At 42.6% G+C, this 19,349-nt stretch overlaps 2 protein-coding genes across 2 annotated transcripts in view; one reads left to right on the top strand and one right to left on the bottom strand.

Annotated features, from left to right (window-relative positions):
- Positions 1 to 12,354, bottom strand: LOC308103734 (heterogeneous nuclear ribonucleoprotein U-like). The gene is made up of 14 exons (XM_080453873.1): positions 11,691 to 12,354; positions 10,184 to 10,298; positions 8,155 to 8,234; positions 7,287 to 7,426; positions 6,642 to 6,741; positions 5,657 to 5,769; positions 5,120 to 5,383; positions 4,884 to 5,003; positions 4,664 to 4,792; positions 4,132 to 4,300; positions 3,385 to 3,672; positions 2,908 to 3,212; positions 1,984 to 2,163; positions 1 to 1,032 (listed from the first exon to the last, which is right to left on the bottom strand). Exons 1-14 carry the CDS (start codon positions 12,223 to 12,225, stop codon positions 982 to 984), a joined length of 2,589 nt encoding a protein of 862 aa, XP_080309999.1. The 5' UTR covers positions 12,226 to 12,354; the 3' UTR covers positions 1 to 981.
- Positions 12,355 to 13,444: 1,090 nt separating this feature from the next.
- LOC308102958 (kinesin-like protein KIF26B) overlaps positions 13,445 to 19,349 on the top strand; it is a gene marked incomplete at both ends in the record, with an annotated part of 47,930 nt that continues 42,025 nt past the window's right edge. Inside the window, 3 exons of the mRNA XM_080452810.1 lie at positions 13,445 to 13,504; positions 13,714 to 14,049; positions 17,800 to 18,324. Coding sequence (XP_080308936.1) covers positions 13,445 to 13,504; positions 13,714 to 14,049; positions 17,800 to 18,324 — 921 coding nt within the window. The remainder of the gene's footprint in view (positions 13,505 to 13,713; positions 14,050 to 17,799; positions 18,325 to 19,349) is intronic.

Genomic DNA, 19,349 nt, shown 5'->3' with positions numbered 1-19,349 from the left:
GAGATGTAAAAAAGCCAACGAGTTGTTTATTGTAAATCTATGGAGTTTAGGTTACAGATTTGATGTTTGAACAAAAGACAAAAACCAGTACTTGCTTAAAATTGTTCTGCCTTTTCAATTTAACTGTTTGATGACTACATGTACAATCTAACAATACTTAGCTAACAGCAGTGCTGGTTAAGCAGCCAAAACATTTTGCTTGCGATCATTACCACTTTTAATTAAACCTCTTACAAATTAAACTAAGCAACAAAGCAAAAATATATTTACAAGGTAATGTAAAAAAAACAAATTGATAAAACATACAACCCTGAACACCTCTCCTTACACCTGCCACACTGGCAAAATGTTTTCAGTTCTCTTGATTTCCAAAACAATTTATAATAAATTTGTTTTAAAAGCATTCATTTTAAAAGTGATGGGGACCGTAAAATGCAAAAAATAATAAAAATAAGGGGGGGACCTTTTATGCAGATGAACCCATTTTGTATACACGCACACACACAAAACGACTGTATAAAGCTTCAAAAACACTGTATATCCATCTTATCTCCTCTCTGATGTGGAATGTTGTTCCATGTTGCTTTAGCTATCATTGTTGTTTAAGGTTTTTAATCTAACCACATAGGCCCCATTTTATACTTAGATGACGGAGTCACATGGCGAAAATAGCTGATCAACAAACTCGCAGTGCATTGCGACACATTGTGAGATTGCGGATCAGAAATTTTTTCAACAAATTGGATAATGTTTATGAGTGTTCAAGAAACATAATAAAAAAAAATAGGAAAAAAAGAAAAAACGCAGGCTGTGGAGAGGGATGTTCCGTGGCTAGCGGTGGGTCTCAGTGCGGGCCACCAGTCCAATTATACAGTAAAATCCAGTGTTCATTTAACTCTTAGAAGAATGTACAAATATATCTGTACACCTGCAGAGTTAAAATAATCCTCAGGATTTTACAGTGCACAATACATAAGTCTCTCAGTAGTATCCTGGCTGATACTGCTGGCTCCATGGTTTCTGGTTCCAGAACTGCAAGGGGAAACAAACGTCAAGGTTTAGATTAGGGCTGCAACTCTCGATATTCTGTCGATTACTTGTTCCAATTAATTGAGACGCACATTTTTTAAATATATATATTAACAAATTGATTAACCACTAAAAACGTTACTTTATACTTCTAAAAAGTCTACAAGCGCACAATGCGTCGCATTGCTAGTGTTGAGATATTTTGTGCCTATAATGACATACCCAAAATAGATTTTAATATATATTTTTTTTAATAATCAATTATGTATTATCAATTAGTTTGATAAACGGTTATATAATAGGATACTTAGTTGGTATAATCATGAAAAGCCAAGTTGTGTGTCTTAATGTGTCTTGCACCGAAGATGACAGTTACAGTGGACTGTTAATGTGGTATGCGTCTTAACTACTTGGCCATTGGGCCAAGTAGTATACAAAGATATAAACATATCTAGAGGATGTTTGAGCAATGATTTCCATCTCCCTATAAAATGTGGCTTTGGTGTATTTACAATTATGTGGTTAGACAAAATGGGATAGCGATCCGATTGCTCAAGACACTTTTAATGCAAAGTGTTAACAGGGCGGTGACAATATGGCAGAACAGCAGTTTGTATAATACATACATTAGCTCCTGGTGGAACCCATTTAGACCAGGAACCCCTATACGTAACAATACCTTTCAATCCAGGAACCCCTTTTGGGGTTGTTGTTGCCATGTACAGTAATGTAATGTATATAGCAATTATTATTATTTTTTTTCATTTTTGAAGTTTCAGAAAACTTAGGTCAGGATTTAGAAGGCGTTTTTAAGAATCGGCCTCAGGTCTAAATGGATTAAGATATTCCACTGGAATTCTGTTATTGTTAACTGGTGTTTGGTGCAACTATTGCATTTCTAATTAATTTATCAAGAGAATGAACATGAATTCTGTAACAAATCAATGTACTGACCCCTTGCTGCCAGCTCTGGTTGAAGGCTTGAGCCTTGTCCATGCCAAAGTTGCCGTTCCTGTTTCCGTAATTGCCGCCGCCACCACCACCACCGCCGCTATTCCTGTTGTTGCCATAGTTGCTGTTCTTGTTGCCGCCGAAGTTGCCGCGGCTACCACCAGCACCACCTCTCTGCTGGAACTACAAAAGACATGGAATAAAAATCAGAATAACTGATGTGGAACAGTCCTACACCTCCCAAACCCAAATTATAATAGTCTCAAATCTCAACTAGTTTTGCATTGGGATCATAATTTCATGTCAATAGTAAAGTAGCTACCTTGCCATGTTGTAACTCCAAAAAGGTGTGCAAGAAATAAAAAACAATTGTGCCATCGACTAGAAATTCATTATTCAAAATATTATCCTCATTGACTTACAGTGTACGTTTTTAGCCCGCAAATGAACGCAAACAAAAATGATTCTGACTATACAGATCATCACAAACCCAGTACCGTTTGTGTTTTTTAAATACAAATGTCAACTTCCTGATTTTGCCATTTATAAAGGAAGAAAACCCGGACTGGATCCGCAGATCTTCAAATGGTAAAATCAATAGTAAGTTGACATTTTTTATAAAATAAATTTTGAAATAGTACTGTGATGTTCTATTATATTGTCAGAATCAGCTTTGCATTCATTTACAGGCTAAAGAGGGTCAGTGGGGGCATATTTTTGAATTATCAATTTCTAGTCAATAGAGCAATTATTTTTGATTTCTTGCACACCTTGAGTTACATCATGGCAAGGTAACTACACAACCCAAACCTCTACCAAAGCCCGAAATTGTTTTTTCCCCTTCTAATACAGTCAGAAAACACCTCACAACCAAGTTGTGGGTCACTGACCCAAGAGGCAGTGAAAGGAGAAGGTATCCACACTCACCTGGTTGTAGTTGCCTCGGTTACCACCGCCGCCCCTGCTCATTTGGCCGCCACCGCCGCCGCCACCCCCCCTGCTCATGTTCCCCCTGCTCATTGGACCACCTCGGTTCATGGATCCGCCCCTGGCTCCACCCCTTGGGCCCATGTTACCCCTCATTGGTCCACCTCTCGGGGATCCTATCAGGCTGGGCATGAGGCTTCCGCCCCTGTTGAAGTTACCGCGACTGGGAGGGAAGCCTCCTCTGAAGGCTGGAGGAGGCAGAAAGCCACGGGGAGGACGGCTGAAGCCCCCACGAGGAACAGGAGCTGTGGACAGGAGGCAGACCAGAGGAAACACAGGTTACATTCAATGCCCATGTCAGAGCTGGAATAGAGGGCTAAGAAGGCATCCCCTTACAGCACCAAGTAACGGTAAAATAATAAAATGGAGGTATAAAGAGGAAATCAAATTGTGATTGAAAAAAGAAAAAGCCTCTACCTCCTCTGAAGTTGCCTCTGGGAGGGAAGCCCCCGCGAACGCCTCCTCTAGGTCCTGGCCCGCCGCCACGGCTGAACTGGTTCTTGTTGCCACGACCGCCGCCTCCACGCTGGCCGCCACCACCCCTCTTTGGGGGCATGCCCCCCTGGTTGGGCCTCTTCTCAGCAGGTAGGGCAGACTTGCTCTCCTCCTTGTAAGTCTCCAGCAGCTTGGCACCCTCCTCCTTCTGCAGCTCCACAAAGGTCACCTCACTGAAGCTGTCTCCCACATCGGGCAAAGAGAAGAAACCTGGAGGGAAGAATATAAAAAATAAATAAATCAGATGGAGAAAATATATTTATCTTTCTCTTCTTCTCCCAATTTAGTTTTGACAATTTCCAAGTCCCATTATACTGTAGCCGCTTGACTCTGCTGACCCCTACTGGTTGGTTCTTGAATTATGTGTGACACAACCAGTTTGCTACTTTTCACCTGACAGTGAGGAGTTTTCCTGGGAGGGTGTAATGCAAAGGAACAAGCCATTTCCCCTAGTTCAGCTCCCCATTGAATAGGCACCCTGACCAACCTGTAAGAGTCGCTAGTGCAGTGACAGATTCAAAATAGATGCACCGTGGAGGATTCAAAGCCCTATTCTCTGTGGTAGTGGACAGAAACATCACCCCTGTGGCACCAGAGCACCCCATATTATTCTTTTTTTTTAAAGATGACGTTAAATACATTTTAAATGAGAAATAATGACATTGTTACCTTTCATTTTAAGCAGAGCATGCTCAGGCACCTCTTTGCCATCACTTTCCGCCTTCTTCTGGGCCCTCTCCTTGTAATCTTCATCCGAGGGGCAGATCACCACAGCCTTACGCTGGAAGCCTGCAAACAGACACATCTTCCTTTTCTGGCCTGGGGCTGACAGGTTGGTCTGGGGAATGGAGAAATTACACAATCCATCAAGGCACTGAAAAGGTAGAATACACCACCATTTGGCGATCTATCCTTTGAGTTAGATAAATGTTTGATATGAATATCTTTTGGTTTAGCTCTCAATTTCCGTGTCACAATATAGTGAATGATAAGTAATGTGGTCTATCAATAATTGTAGTGTCTTCTAGCAGAATTGTGCATGTGTTGACATTAAACAGAATTAACCACTTGAACACTATATTGTTGTACAACAAATAACGCCATTAGATTGTGTTGTATGTATTTTAAACTAAATTAAAGAAAATCTCATTTCCGAAAACAGAAAAAAATCAACGTCATCAGATTCAGAACTGAGACTTACATGATCCAGGATGTAGTTTCTCTTCTTGCGAGCAGCGATCTCGATGAACTTGCCCAGGAAGAGTGGTGCACGCTGGGAGATGCCAGCTAGCTTTGTAGTGTCCTTTGACCGGCGTTTCAAGCTGTTAATCTGAACGAATTTAAAATGTTATTAGTCGTTGAGATTGAGAACGTGCCATAATAGACAAAAAAATAAATAGATAAACAATAAACAAGCATACCATCATTTTCTCCACAATGGTGTCGCTGCCCAGGATGTAGTATTTCCCAGGGTTTTGCTGGATGTGATTCTTCACCCATGTGGTCTTCCCTGAGCCTGGCAGGCCCACCATTACTATCATCTACAAGAAAGGACAGATATATACATAGTATTCAGTGTGGAGGTTTTTTTCCATCCCGAATATAAGGCACATCTCATTCCTACTACAAAACTAAAACATCTAGCATCCCCCGTTACCTCGCAATCAGCCTTGGTCTCAGGTCCCTTGGGTCCACGGATCCTCTCGTCAACAGGAATCTGCTGCATGAAGGTGTAGCCCTCGGGCTGGGGGAAGTATGGCGTCTCCATCTGGCCGAAGTTGAACTCCACGGCACAGTTGTGGCAGGTGATGTGGGGGTAGAGGGCCTGTTCAGCCAGGGAGTCCTTGGGGATCTCAAACGCCACAGCAGGCTCTGAGCCGTTCTTAGAGAAAGACATCGCTACATTGTCGCCCTCAAAGTCCTGTGGGATGGCAAGTGAACATGTCAGGTTGGTTAATGTATTAGTACTTTGACAGGAACATTTAAATTTCACCAGGCCTTTTGGGATGACAATGTTGACACAAAAACTGCTGTCAGTCAAAGACAATCTAATTCCATTACCCCTTTGAATGCGAGGTTGAGGGTTGAAGCCTTTTTAAGTTTATAGAATTTTATTTTGATGCATCCACACACACACACACACACACTTGTGACTAGTTCATGTCACTTTACACCTAATGAGGGAGACTCTTACAATGAGGCAGCAGATGACATCGTTCTCATCGTAGGTCTCTCCATAGTCCTCTGTCACACAGTTGGTTGTCTTCTTGCCCTGCCCAAAGTAGCCGTACGAGTGCTCCTCTTCGCCTATGGGGGTTAAGCATAAATTACATTTATTAAACATAGACCAGGTATATTGCGTTATTAGTCTGTATTTATATGGATTTTGTAAAGTTACACCAGGAGGGTATGGTGGTGTCTTAACAGTGATAGTGATGGGTGAGAACTCCATTAGTACAGTGTATTATTAATTGCTGCCATTTTACACGCATTTGTCATGTTGTCTACCAACCACCAGGTGGCCTTCCAGAGCCATTTTAGGGCACACTTAAGGCGTAACCAGGCAAAGTTTTTTTTCTCCCATGTCTCTTTTAAAGTCTTAGAATAAACCTTATAAAAAGTACTGTTTCAGCTCCTCCGTCAGCGTTTTACAACCTGGTTTGCTTACTTTACAGCATGCAGTGCAGCTCAAAGTGCATAAAGTACACTGACAGCTGTGTGTATGTGATGTCTGAACCTTGGTATTCCATCATGGTAAAACTTTGGCTGCTGACGGTGTTTACAAAAGAAGCCGAGTGCGTATGGAGGAATGGGACAGACACATTTTGCTGACCAAAGTTTCTACTTAAGTGCACTGCCAATGCAGAAATGGCAACACTGGTCATACCAGTTTTTGAGACTTAAAAATGTTGCTTTCGGAAACTCTTCTCAATGATGTTATTGACACAGGTTTAAAGTATACTTGACAAAACGACAGCGGCGATTAATTAAATCTTCAGGGCACAGACAGGTCTCCACTTGTTGCTACAAGTTTCTATTACTGCATGGTGCCAAAGTAATCAGGAGCAAACAAAGTGTTTGCTCACCTTTAAAGCTAGGCAAAAAAAAACCTATACATCACTGGTTCTATGCTTTAATGGTGAAGCCAACAATACACGACAACAAGATGTGATACTGACCGAGAAGCAGGCTGCCAGTGGCCAGGGACCAGCCCACCTGGACATCATGGATCTCCATGTTCTTATGGGAGATGTGCTTTATTGGGATCTTTTCTGTAATCTGTTGACAGATAAAACAGGCACCCATCAATTCTGCTGGATCATCACGGTCACTGACAGTGAGAATCTCATAAACATGCATGCAACAGGGGCAATTTGAAACGCCTTTGCCATTATGTCATGATTTTAAATTAAGGGCTATGAAAACAGTTAACAGCATTTGCAAATTAGATCTAGGCATCAGCAATAACAGAATGTCACAGTAGAGAAAAATTTGTCCCATCCTTTATGCAAACCATATTTTCCCGGAACACTTAAAGAAATAAATAATGCCCACTGTAAATACTGTATTATGCAGACCTTTTTCTACAGCAAGACATTTTGATGTGCAATTGGTTAAACGCAGTTGAAGATAACATACATTTTGGACATGTTTAATTTAGTTACTATGTTACAGTATGAACTCGGCAGTCAACTCCATGCTGGCACACAGAAACAATTAAATGAAACACACCAGTGTAATTGGCTTCAGCTGTGTTTACAAATCAATTGCATGTTAAAATGTCTGTGAAAGATGTCCACTACATATAAATAGTGAGGCTGTACCTTCATCTCGAAGCAGACCTTTCCCTGGGTCACCCCATATGTGGCCTTGCCTCCAGACCAGAGGTAGGCAAAGCTCTCCATGGTGAGAGACGAGGCACTGTAGCGGTCTCTTGACACCTTGAAGTGCAGGTCGCAGTTGTCTAGTGCACACACACACACACACACACACACACACGAATTAACACAGGCATTCCACATGCATCTTTTAGAGAGCAAGAAGAAATACAAAGTACCGGTAACTAAACCAGGGCTGAGCCGAATGCCTATTTATTTTTACAATTCGGTGAGATGTGCCCTTGTACGTACGAGCAATCATATCTGCTCTTTGCAAATGTCTAATCAAGATTCTAAATAATAATAAATTGTTGCAACTGTACTAAATAAAATAAATACAGTATTATGCTGTAAAAACTAGGAAGGCCACTCGCACATCAGCCAGTGATGAGGATTAACCTATGGAGGGACAAATTGATGCTTCTCAGATATAGGACGATCCAACGTCTGGAGCAAACAGATGCAATATCAGTTACATATAAAGAGTTTCAGCACATATAAACTGTCTCTTTCAAGTTATGCAGACATAAATGCATAAACTCCAAACTCAATACTCATTGCCTGTGCCATCAATTAAATAATATACAGTAAACAGGCTAAAAGCTGAGAGGTTCTAATCTGAATTCAGATCAACCCTAGACTAACCACTTTAAATCATCAAGTTACATGAAATGGGGTCTTGATAATGTATGGATTTGAGTTTTAAAACTTTTACCTTAAATAAAAATATGTTTTATTAAATAAAGTGTCAAAAAACATTTTATTTACATTTACATGGCTGTAAGTGTTATTTATTATATTCCAAAGGACTCACAGGTATCCAGGACGACTTTTGTGTCGTCAAACTCCTCATCCTCTTCCTCAAGTGGCGGTACAGGAGACTTGAAGGATGCCCTGAAAATAAGAGATCATAACCAGTAAGACAATTTGGACGTCAGAGGGTTAAGGCACTAGCATGGAGCTTGTGTAGATGACTTGGGTACCACCTGCAGAAAATCATGAGGGAGAGACTGAAAGAAAAAGGGGAAATACTGTAGAACAAAAGAACGTAAATCCAACAGGCATGAGCCTCCAAGTATTATTTGTATAGTCAGCACTGGCAGACAGCACTTACCTTGCATTGTCCAGCGAAATCTAAAACTCAAAGACACAGAAAATACCTACACCAACCCACAGGGTAGGAGGCTACAAGCTGGTTACAGATTTTTTTTTAAAGAAAGCTTCAAAGCAGGTCTCTGATCAGTGTTATGGGTTTGAGACTCCTGCTGAGTCAGTCAGTCATATGTAGTAGGAGTGAAGTAGATATTTATATCCGTCTTCGTGAGTGGAATTCTCACTGAAAGGTCATGAAACTACAGAAGCACCACAAGCAGGTTTAATGCTTAAAGGGATGCAACTGGCCATGAAATTAAGCGGTTCATAGGCAATAGGAGTAAACAACCATTTTGAGCTCAAATTGAATGCTGCAGCCACTTACCAACTCTGCAGTGGTCAGGTATCTGATGACAAAATTCTCTGTAAAGAGATCATTTACTTACTATAGGTGAAAATCATGTTAAGAAATTAATGTAATCTGCTGTAATAATACAGATAAAAAATTATGAAATATAGCCTGTGATAGAGTAAAGCAGGCATGGAATCCTTTTCCATCATGTGTTGCAGACTAAACCGTCTCACTGAGTGTTTGGTCATGTGTCCTCAGACAGCCCTGAGCAGTATACAACTGGCTGCTGTGGAGAGATTTACGACGACTTGGGAGAGGGGCCATGTTCTGTCATACTGAGGAGGAGCATATGGCCGATGCAGACCAGCCAGCCAGGCCCCACTGAAAAGTTTGAGGCCTGCGACTACACAGCAAAATGCAGGAAAGTTGTCACAGATAAAAGGGGGGAAAAAAATCCAGGCTAATGGGCAAACACAGCAGTGGTGGAAAGAATGTGGGAAATAAAAAAATAACAAAATGCTAACTGGAAAAATAATGGGGGACAAAAAAAAACAAGTGACCAAATAGACCTCTGGAGTTGTAGATCGAGTCTTCTTCCTACGGATCCCTCCCCGCACTGAGTCAAAGAGCAAACAAAACAAAACATTGACCAACTAGCTATACACACACGCGCAATCACACACACCATGCATGTCACCTGTGCAGAGAAAGGAATCTAAAACACGTATTCACACGTTTACATACATTTAAAAAATGCACACACATGATACATGACGGAAACAGCGTTGACATCATACAACCAGTACAAAATAAAAAAAATAACTAACTACAGTGCGAGGTCAAACAATGCACGGTCGACAGCGAGCTCTTCCTTGGACGTTCCAGAACACGTGGTGATTCTTTGCTAGATGCTTGTGTGCTACTCTGCTGCAGTGGATCTTTCCTCCCCGCCCCCTCCTCTGTACTTCCCCCTCCCTCCCTCCAAAGTTCACATCTGCTACTTTCCTTCTGGGCTCACTTGAGCAGCCTTGGTTCACCTGGAGCACACAATGGGCTTTCCAAAACAATAGGTGGCATGAGGAACAGATGTAAGAAGAATGTACTTAATTAAATAGGCTTCTTTTACAGAATGCAGTCCGTTACAGACAGAGTGAGTGGGCACTGCAAAGAGGTAAAAATGGTAAGGCTCTTTAAAGAAGTTAGGGATGACCCTCAGAAACAAGTGTGGAAATAAGGTCATTAATAAAAAAAAATGGTATGGTTATTCTTGAAAATGAGGGTTTTTGTTTTTTAACTAGTTAAGTTGCATTGGCACTTAAAGCCAATACAGTTGCAACAAAGCTATGATGACGCTTCAGGGATACTGAAGGCCATTTTTCTTGCTCTGTCCCATCCTTACCAGCTGTATTTGTTCTCTTCAATAAATTCAAAGTAGCCCCTTCCATGTTCTTCCCGGCGCCTCTTAACACCCTTCTTATTCTTCTGATCAGCATTCGTGCCTTTGTCCGCATCCCCTTTGGAAATAAAACAAAGATATAGATTGAGGTGCTCCTTTTTTGGAGAGAGAGAAAGAGAGGTCGGACTGGCAGTGGGGAGTCTGTCCCACAAAGCCCGTTCCATTAGTTACAATCCGTCGACCATTAGTAGTACTGTTTTTATATCACTTAAGAGGTAACACCTCATAGTTACAATGGATAATAAGACATTCAAAGTCCATGATAGCAATTTTTAATGACCAGGGTAGTAGTTACAATGTAAGCTGGTCCAGCTGAACAATATGACAACAGTGCTTACTCTTTACTGGGATGGGGAAACAATCACTGCAAAAATAAAGACAGGGGACATCAACCCTGAAATAAACTAGGGTGTTAAATAGAGAACTTGCAATGAGACTTGGGATGTGGGTTGTTTTCTAAGGGGAAGTAAAGCTATCTTGTTGTTTGGACAAATGCATCATGCAAGAAAGATGGAAACGCTGACCTACTTTGACCCCCTTCCCCCCCAACCAACCCCAGTTTGACTGACCGACATTTGCTAACGATTTGTACCCATGTCTTCCCCACAATCCTCAATATTCTGCCTTTACTCTGGTAAAACAAACTGAACTTTGGCTACAGATAGACCAGGATCGAACTAGCGGACAAGCATCAGCAGCTCCCTCGCCTCGTCGTGTCTCAACATCTTCTGAACGTAGCGGAGTCTAGCTAGCGGCTAGCTGCTAAGCTAACTCTGCACCACAGACACAAAGGAAATGTAGCTTGCCAGCTAACACCAAACCCCTTTGGCGTTAGCTAGCAGGCCAACCAGCTAAAAACAACCGAAACTGAAAATAAGGGGAGCTATGCTAGTTAGCCCCCTCAATCTCGTTACCTGAATGCCATTATTAGTTAACGTATCTCTATATATACAGATTGGGGCAAACTAGCAATAATATTCTAGTTTATAGGCTATCGATATGGTTGGGCCTACGCATCCATTCATCCGCACGAGCGACTCTTTCGCTCAATAAAATAATGTTATTTATTTACTGAAGGAAAAAAAACTTTAGTTGAGCCACACGGTCATGCGGATGAGTGTAATATAGCCCTTAGCCTTAAGGTCTATGCTCCGTGTCGCTCGCCCCTCTAAAGAACAGATGTACAAACCCAACAATACGGCGCATCGCGACGCGTTGTTACCTTGTATATCTGCTTTTTTTAAATGGCCAGCTACACCCCTGGCGTGATTAGCATTAGCTAGCCTATCTATCTCTAGGAGGTCACACTAGCTGGCTCAAACATGGACGCTGCTCCATTGTAAAGAAATGGCTTCCATCATTCCCCACCCGGCCTCCTCCTAGCAGCGGCCAACAAAACACACCCGAACCCGGGACACGGAGCCATCATCCAGCAGCTTAGTTGACTCACCCTCCTCTCCAGCCTGGTCCTCACCGTCCTCTGCGTCAATTTTCTCCATGTCGTCCACGTCCTCCTCGTCCTCTTTCAAGATGGGATCCATCTCCTCCTCCTCCTCGTCGTCCTCTTCTCCCTCACCCACCATCTCCGCGTCCTGCTGCTGCACCGCGCCGGCGGCAGCAGCAACAGCATCCCCGCCACCTCCTCCATTTTCCCCTTCTCCTCCCTCCACCAGCTCCGACTCCTCTTCCTCCTCCTCGTTGGCCTCCATGCTCTCTTCCACCGGGCCTTCGTCTTCATCTTCGACCTCCTCCTCCTCCTCTTCCTCCGCCATCATGCCCTCCTGGTCGGCGGCGTCCTCCTCGTCGTCCCCCAGCGCGGCCTGGTCCACAGGAGAGTCCCCGTCTCCGGCCAGGGCCTCCTGGTCCAGCGCGGCCTGCAGGCGGTCCATGAGCTCGGCCTTCAGCCCCTTGTCGGACAACTCACGCTTCTTCAGCTCGTCCTTTAGCTCGTTCACTTTCAGCTTCTTCACGTTGATGGAACTCATGATGTCGAATATGTTTGTTTGTTGCTGTTGTTGTTGCACTCGTTAAGAATATATTGTAGTTTTAAAAAAAAAGAACGAGTCACAAAATAGACGATAAATAAATAAGACGGCTGCTGGTGTGAGCGGATGTAATTCAAACTGCGCTAAATGGCACCTTGGACGCTGAGCCCTTTTCTACCGGCAGAAGGAGAGGAGGAACTGGGCGGGGCTTACCGTAATGATGCGGAGGGGAGCGCAGTGGGGGTTTTGAATGCCCCGGCGCTCTTCAATATCTGATTATTACCACTACTTGTGAGCTCGTAAATCTGATTTGGACACCTTTAAAAAAAGGTGTCCAAATTAGTGACGCCAGAGTTAAAATGTTTAAAGCTGTTTTTGTATTTTTATTTTCAGATTTCTCAATCATTTATCTTACCCTTTATCCTGGAACTGGATGCTAAATCACTCTGTTTATCAAACAAAACAAAAAGGAAGAGCTATTGAAAGAACTTCAACTTTCCGCTTACTGTACATGTTACATTTATGTCATATTTTTGTGTGCTGCTATTGTTTACCTGAATCTTTATATAGGGTTAGGGTTAGGCATATATTATACTTTATCTTTTAAATAAAAGGAACTGTAAACTGTATTTGCTTTATTTTGGGACTGTAATTTGTTGTTGCTAATGCTGGAGATATTGGAGCAATCTACCAATCTTATGCTAACATAGTTAGCAAATTTACTTGAGTGAAGTACAAAAGTATTGGCATCAGAATCTACTTAAAGTATCAAAAGTAGAAAGTACTCATTATCCCATTTCACAAGTTTTCTGAAGTATAAAATGTGTACAAATATTTTGAAAATAGCAGATCTACAAGCTCACATAGTGCGTCACATTGTGAGCATAACATATAGCATAACATAGTTAGCATAAGCATTATGATGCATAACCCCTAATAATTTCTACTTTCGCTTTTAATCGCAGTTTACTGCCACCCTGTGGATGAATGTGGATACATGCACAGTTTAATTCAATCAGTGAAGTAGACTAGAGCGCTCCCTCCCTCTCCTCTCCACAATGTGCGCTCATCCTGACCACGGCTGGTCTGGTGACAGTGACACACTTCTTCTCATGTAGATGGATTATGTGCTTTAGGAGAGGCGGACTTTAACTACATTTAATAAAAGTGAACCTTAGTTTGGATTCCCTACATTAAACAGATTAGGCTACACACTACCATGGATTCTCTCACTCGGAATGGGATCAAATATTCTACCACCGAGAGAGACAGATATTGGGTAAGTCACACTTTGTTTAACATTTGATTAAAGCTCAAGCTATAGCCAGCTTTATATTAAAAAAAAAAAACATTGTTGATTTATTAGAAGAATAAACATTGGGTGTGGTTTATAACAGTTGTTCACGTCACTTGATTTCTTATTTCCCGTTGTCATATTACACCCCACTGGCTTCCTTCTTTATAGAATATCGTTTGCATATTCCTCAGAGCGCAGTAGTGCCACATTATTGCAAACCCACCGCCGGGCTTTGTTTGGAGGATCAAGGTCCCGCGGAGCGCCCCTCTCCTGATGGTGCCGGCACCCTGTGCCGGATAAACAGTGTCCCATCATCTAAGATCCCCAAGGTCCAATGGGCTGAATCTGTGGATGACCAGCTCAGTAATATCATGGACACCGCACCTGATATGTCGGAGAATAAAGGGTTTTGGTGGTCTGACTCTGACAGAAAAGTTCCAACCTGCTGTGAGAGATGCTCTGCCACTCTGGTTGCCCTGAAGAAGCAAGCACTCAGCCTGGCCATTCACCATCACTTCTCCTCTAAGGTAAGATCTTAGGATTGCTATATACCAGTGGTGGAAAAAGTACTCACATTTTATTACTTAAATAAAAAATACATACTGTATGTAGAAATACTACAAGTACAAGTAAAAAGTACAAAAGTACCATGCAGAAATTAGTCATTATGCAGAATATCCCATTTCACAAGTACCCATTTTCTAAAATGTCGAAAATGTAGAAAAATCTTTTAAAAATAGCAGATCTACAAGCTCACAATGCATGCCATGTGACGCATTGTGAGCTTGTAGATCGGCTACTTTCAAATAGCCGAAATGTATATAGGGCTGAAGTGGTTACTGTATGTTTTGTAATAATAATCAGAATCTACAAAGTAACTATAACTAAAGCTTTCAAATAATTGTAGTGGAGTAAGTAATTAGTAAAAGTACTGAAAATTGGAAATACTTCAGTAAAGTAAAAAATACCTAACATTTTTACTTAAGTAAAGTAATTGATGCTAAAGTAATGCTGCTCATTTATAGGCAAAAGAAAAGAATGGGAAAAAAAAAAAAAAAACTTAAAAAACAAACAAAAAACAAACATTGACCTATTTTAATTTATCCACAGTTATTCGCCAAAGGGAGTGGGGGGAAATAACGCAATGGTAATGTATTAGTGAACAATGCCAAAACGTTTTGAATACAGGCTATAGGCCCTCAAACCCAATATTGTATTCTATATGGATGTTTTTTGAAAATGTGTATATTGATGCTCATATGAAGGGGGGGGGGGGTGCCGGTCTATACTTCCCAGCATCCTTCATCTGTCACCACGATCATCCATCAAATCAGCGAAGTAAACCACTGCCATTCCTGTGTGAGTGGTTTCAAATGGGCATGAATATTTCATCAAGGCATCCCTAGTGTGTCTGTCCTCTCCACAGGGGCAGAGAGATAGACAATATTTATTTTTGTCCCATTGATGGGGGATAGGCTACATACAGCGGGAATAGTGTTTTTTTTTTAGAGAGTGACCTCAAGCCACTAAGGCGGTATATGCCATGAGGACTGAGAAGAGGCCATACTGTATCTTATAACCACAGATGTAGGCTATACCCATTTGCTAGAAATCTGATAAGCTTGCTTGCTTGCTACTTGCTGGTTTATTGATCTGGGCATTGTTTCTCAAAAGCATGCAGTAGCTCTGTAATCACATCTATGAACTTACAGGATTAAGATGATACACTATATAGGCCTGGCACATTTGATTCGTTTTTTTTATAGAAAAATATATAGACTACATTTCCTGAAATGTGTAATTTAATTTAATATCATTTTTTTTTGTTATTTTGTCATTCATAGGCTATATTCAAATGACACATTATCCATTCAAATGTAACATTATTCATTTTATTTCTTCTTTTTTCTATTTTCATTCCTTGAACTGGAATGCAAGATAGCCTACCTAAACTTTCTTTCTATGCATTTATGCTTTGTCATAATGCAGTGGAGGTAAGAGGGTAGTGGGTGGTGAAACAAATGTCACATGAGTATGTTTTTGTTAACTCACTGGAGAATGTCCTCCAAAATATATATATTTTTTTATGATTTGGTCAGTGACAGCCGGCTCAGATTTACATACAGGACTCAGAAAGTGCTCCCCCTAGGCGGGGAATGTGGATGATTGGGCACACCGGCACAGTGCTTGCACAGTGGACGTAGGGATGGAAGGAGGGGAGGGGATGAAGAGATGGATGAGGATAGATGGAGGTATGGATAGAAATTGGAGGGATGAAGTGGACGCATGGACGAACAGGGACAGGTGAGAATAGAGGAATGCACGGATGGAGAGGAAATGGGAAATATAGGACAGGGTTGAGGAGAAGGGGAGAAGGGATGATGGTGTGGAGAAGATGGAGGGATTGATGGGAAACTTTCAACTTGGCGTGTCATTATGATGTTTTTCCCCCTGAAAATAGCAGACGAGTCACAACGCGCCGATCGGTTATTTTCACCACACAGCAGCGTTGTACGATGAAGTATAAATCAGACGTAAGTGGTAAATTGATTGAGAGAGTGAGTGAGTAGTGTACTAGTAGTTGATTGGTGTCAGGGGAAGAGATGCGACACTGTCATAATTTTGTAAATTTGCAGACACTCTTAAGTAAGTGGTATGAGCCCAAGTCAACAAATGATAAGGTAAATGGTCAAGTGCATGGTCTTCAGGCCTTCAAATGTAGTTCATAGACACCTCCTGTCCACCTCTCTCATTGACTGTTGTTGAGCTGCAGTGAACCATATGATTTGCTAACTGGATATTATAGTCTGACTTGGCTATTATTCCCATTTGCCTAAAATAAAATAAAATAAAATAAAATATTGCAAATAAAACAATTAAGTGCTGCAAAGTAACTAGGATACCAGGTAAACATAGCATCTGTCTAAACAACATGTCATCTAAATAACATTCTTTGCTTTTGTGGACAAGCACACACTATAGCCTTTGTCTATCAAAACATACATAACAAGTACTTTCAACCTGGCATTCCTATTTTAGGCATGTTATTATTGGCGAAACGATGCTACGTGTTGTGAGATTGTAATTTGACTTTTTTCACTGAGTGACACCATAGTATGATGAAATATAGAATAGTGCTTAAGTGGTTTAGGGCAGGCCATTCAAAGGACACAAGGCATTAGCTCCGTTGTTGTGCTCAGAAGTGTAGTAAGTTAACTATTTATTCAAACTCCAAAGTGTTGGTGGACCATGCATGATTCTGTTTAGAATTGTTGAGCAACATTTGCTGAATTATAGATTTGCCTTTATCAAGTGGGACTTACAAAAGTACAATGTCTGCAGTGACTCTGCAGTGCTGGAAGGAGGTCATTCCACACTGTGGGAGTGTCAAGAGCAGTGGTGTGTTCTACCGTGTTACGCTATATACGTAGTATGACGTGCAGATTTGTTTGAAAAAAAGCATAGCCCCTCTACTAACCATTTCATCCATTGACCAATGCGCGAGTGTAACCACCACCACGCGCATGTCGAGAATATCGTATGCCCTCCGAAAAGACCTAGAACACACCACTGGTCAAGAGTTGAGGCTGACTAGAGCGATGGCCAGAATAATCAGTTCTGTGCACAGTCACAGAACTGACAATCACATCTGCCAGACAGTCAATCAGTTCTGTGCAAATGTGGTCATGAGACTCTGAGAATGTATCTTCCGGATGGCGTGTGTAACATAGTTGTAGCCATTATCTATATTACCTGCTCTTCACCTGCACAGCAAAAACACTCGGAATGCGACACATTGTGAGCTTGTAGATCACCTACTCTCTGTGGTGAAAGTGCCAAACTTTTCTCCCTCGACTCCTACTGCTGCAGTGGCCTTCAGCAAGACACCATGTTCAGGAGAATGTGGCTGTATTGTAGGAAGCCCAAGGTGTGAACATGTGTAGCTATGAACATAAAGCAATGCTAAAATAGAGCTTGCATATACCCAGGAAACCCACCATGAGCAGAGGTTGAAAAGAGGCATGTGTGGGGAGGTATTATATGTGATGAGATGTTTCCAAGAATTTATTTCTAAAATCCATGGTTGTCAAAGGTGATACACGGCCATAGTATTTTTGTTTTATCACCACGTTGCCTCAATATTTAGACTTGCGCTATATGTATGAGTGATCACCCATGACTACTCTAACTCCCAACACTTGGCTACCAGGACCGTTTTCCATTTAGTAAATGCAAAGTGTGCATAATTTATGACCCCTTACTGTCAAATTCCATAGGACTCGAGTGCCGTGTCTACGTTTCTCAACGACAACCTCAGGGTCCACAGCAGTCGGTCTACGGGGGACCCCAGGGAACGGGACGGGGACCAGGGGACGTGTGGCTCCTGTGGCGCCCATCAGAGCCAGCTGAAACGGGAGGCCATCCACGTGGCGCTGACGAGGGAGCATGCCAAGTGGGCCAGTCAGTCACCCATAAAGACTCCCTCTGGGTCCAACCACACCACCGCCACCACTGGGACGCTGCACAAATTAAATGAAACAAATGCTCTGAGAGAGGCTACTGCCACGATGGCTGCACTGGTGAACTCTCAACCACGCAGTCAGACCTGCAGTCCCCACAGCCCGCGAAGCCCCAGGACTCCTCAGAGGACACCCCAGACCCCCAGAAGACGGGGACCTAAGCTCCCCAACCCTGATATGGGCCGCTGGGTGGAGGAGCAGCAGCAGCTGGTCGCATCTGCATCTAAATCTCTGTCATTGACCAGCAGTAATGGTGTCCACCCCATCTACGCCTATCATCAGGTAGAGCTAAAAGCCTCCTCTTGGCACTAGATCACACATAACAACACCCCCCTTTCCCAGTGTACATCCCCGTTTTAATGAGCTATCGGGGTAAAGTACGTCTTTACGGGTACACGTGTCAGCGAGGCAATGATTCATAGTGGTCCGGTCAGACCGTATTTAGGTCCTACGTCCTAGGATGGTCGTTTAAAAGTGCTATCGCTAATGGAAGGGAATTGGGTCATGATTTATCCCTGTCATAAAAGCTAGCCAGTCAAAAAGCATTTGTGATCGATAGGGGGGGATGGGGCTTCATATTTAACAGGACAGCCTGTGAAATATGCATTAACGGTGCTGGAAAGCAGAATCCAAATTCAGACCACCCTCCCTATAACACACACCCCGTGCTCAAACCCAACCAAGTCATCGACTGAAAAATGGAAAGGTAGAGGATGAGGGAGAGCAGTGTGATCTTGAATGGCAGGGGAGAAAGAGAGAGAGAGAGAGAGAGAGAGAGAGAGAGAGAGAGAGAGAGAGAGAGAGAGAGAGAGAGAGAGAGAGAGAGAGAGAGAGAGAGAGAGAGAGAGAGAGAGAGAGAGAGAGAGAGAGAGAGAGAGAGAGAGAGAGAGAGAGAGAGAGAGAGAGAGAGAGAGGGGGGGGGAGAGAGGGGAGAGGAGCAAGGGTGAGGATGGGAGTGGAGGGAGTAGAGGGGGACACTGGGGGGGGGGGGGGGTTTAGGGCAGTGAGTCCCATGAGGTTGAGTAAGCGACCGACCGAGTGAGAGAGAGAGAGAGAGAGAGAGAGTGAGTAAGCGACCGACCGACCGAGTGAGAGAGAGAGAGAGAGAGAGAGAGAGAGAGAGAGAGAGAGAGAGAGAGAGAGAGAGAGAGAGAGAGAGAGAGAGAGAGAGAGAGAGAGAGAGAGAAAGAAAAAGAGAAGACAAGACAGGTTCTGTCTGAACATACTGTATGATGGGATGTGGCGGTTAGCTCAACTCTCCACATTCCCACTCTTGATCTCCCTCGCGCAGACTGCCCCTTAGGTCT

The sequence above is a fragment of the Gymnoscopelus braueri genome (assembly GCF_963280865.1).
Source record: "Gymnoscopelus braueri genome assembly, chromosome: 16".
Taxonomy (NCBI): domain Eukaryota; kingdom Metazoa; phylum Chordata; class Actinopteri; order Myctophiformes; family Myctophidae; genus Gymnoscopelus; species Gymnoscopelus braueri.
Note: the sequence above shows the minus strand (reverse complement) of the source record. Positions and strands in the feature narration are given on the sequence as shown.

What these genes read in the sequence shown, in the direction of transcription:
- LOC308103734 (XM_080453873.1), bottom strand. Translation starts at nt 12,225, where the DNA reads ATGAGTTCCATCAACGTGAAGAAGCTGAAAGTGAACGAGCTAAAGGAC. An exon ending in CACTGGCAGCCTGCTTCTCG is followed by an intron (nt 5,770 to 6,641) that starts GTCAGTATCACA and finishes TAACCCCCATAG; the next exon opens with GCGAAGAGGAGCACTCGTAC. An exon ending in GAAACTACATCCTGGATCAT is followed by an intron (nt 4,301 to 4,663) that starts GTAAGTCTCAGT and finishes TCCATTCCCCAG; the next exon opens with ACCAACCTGTCAGCCCCAGG.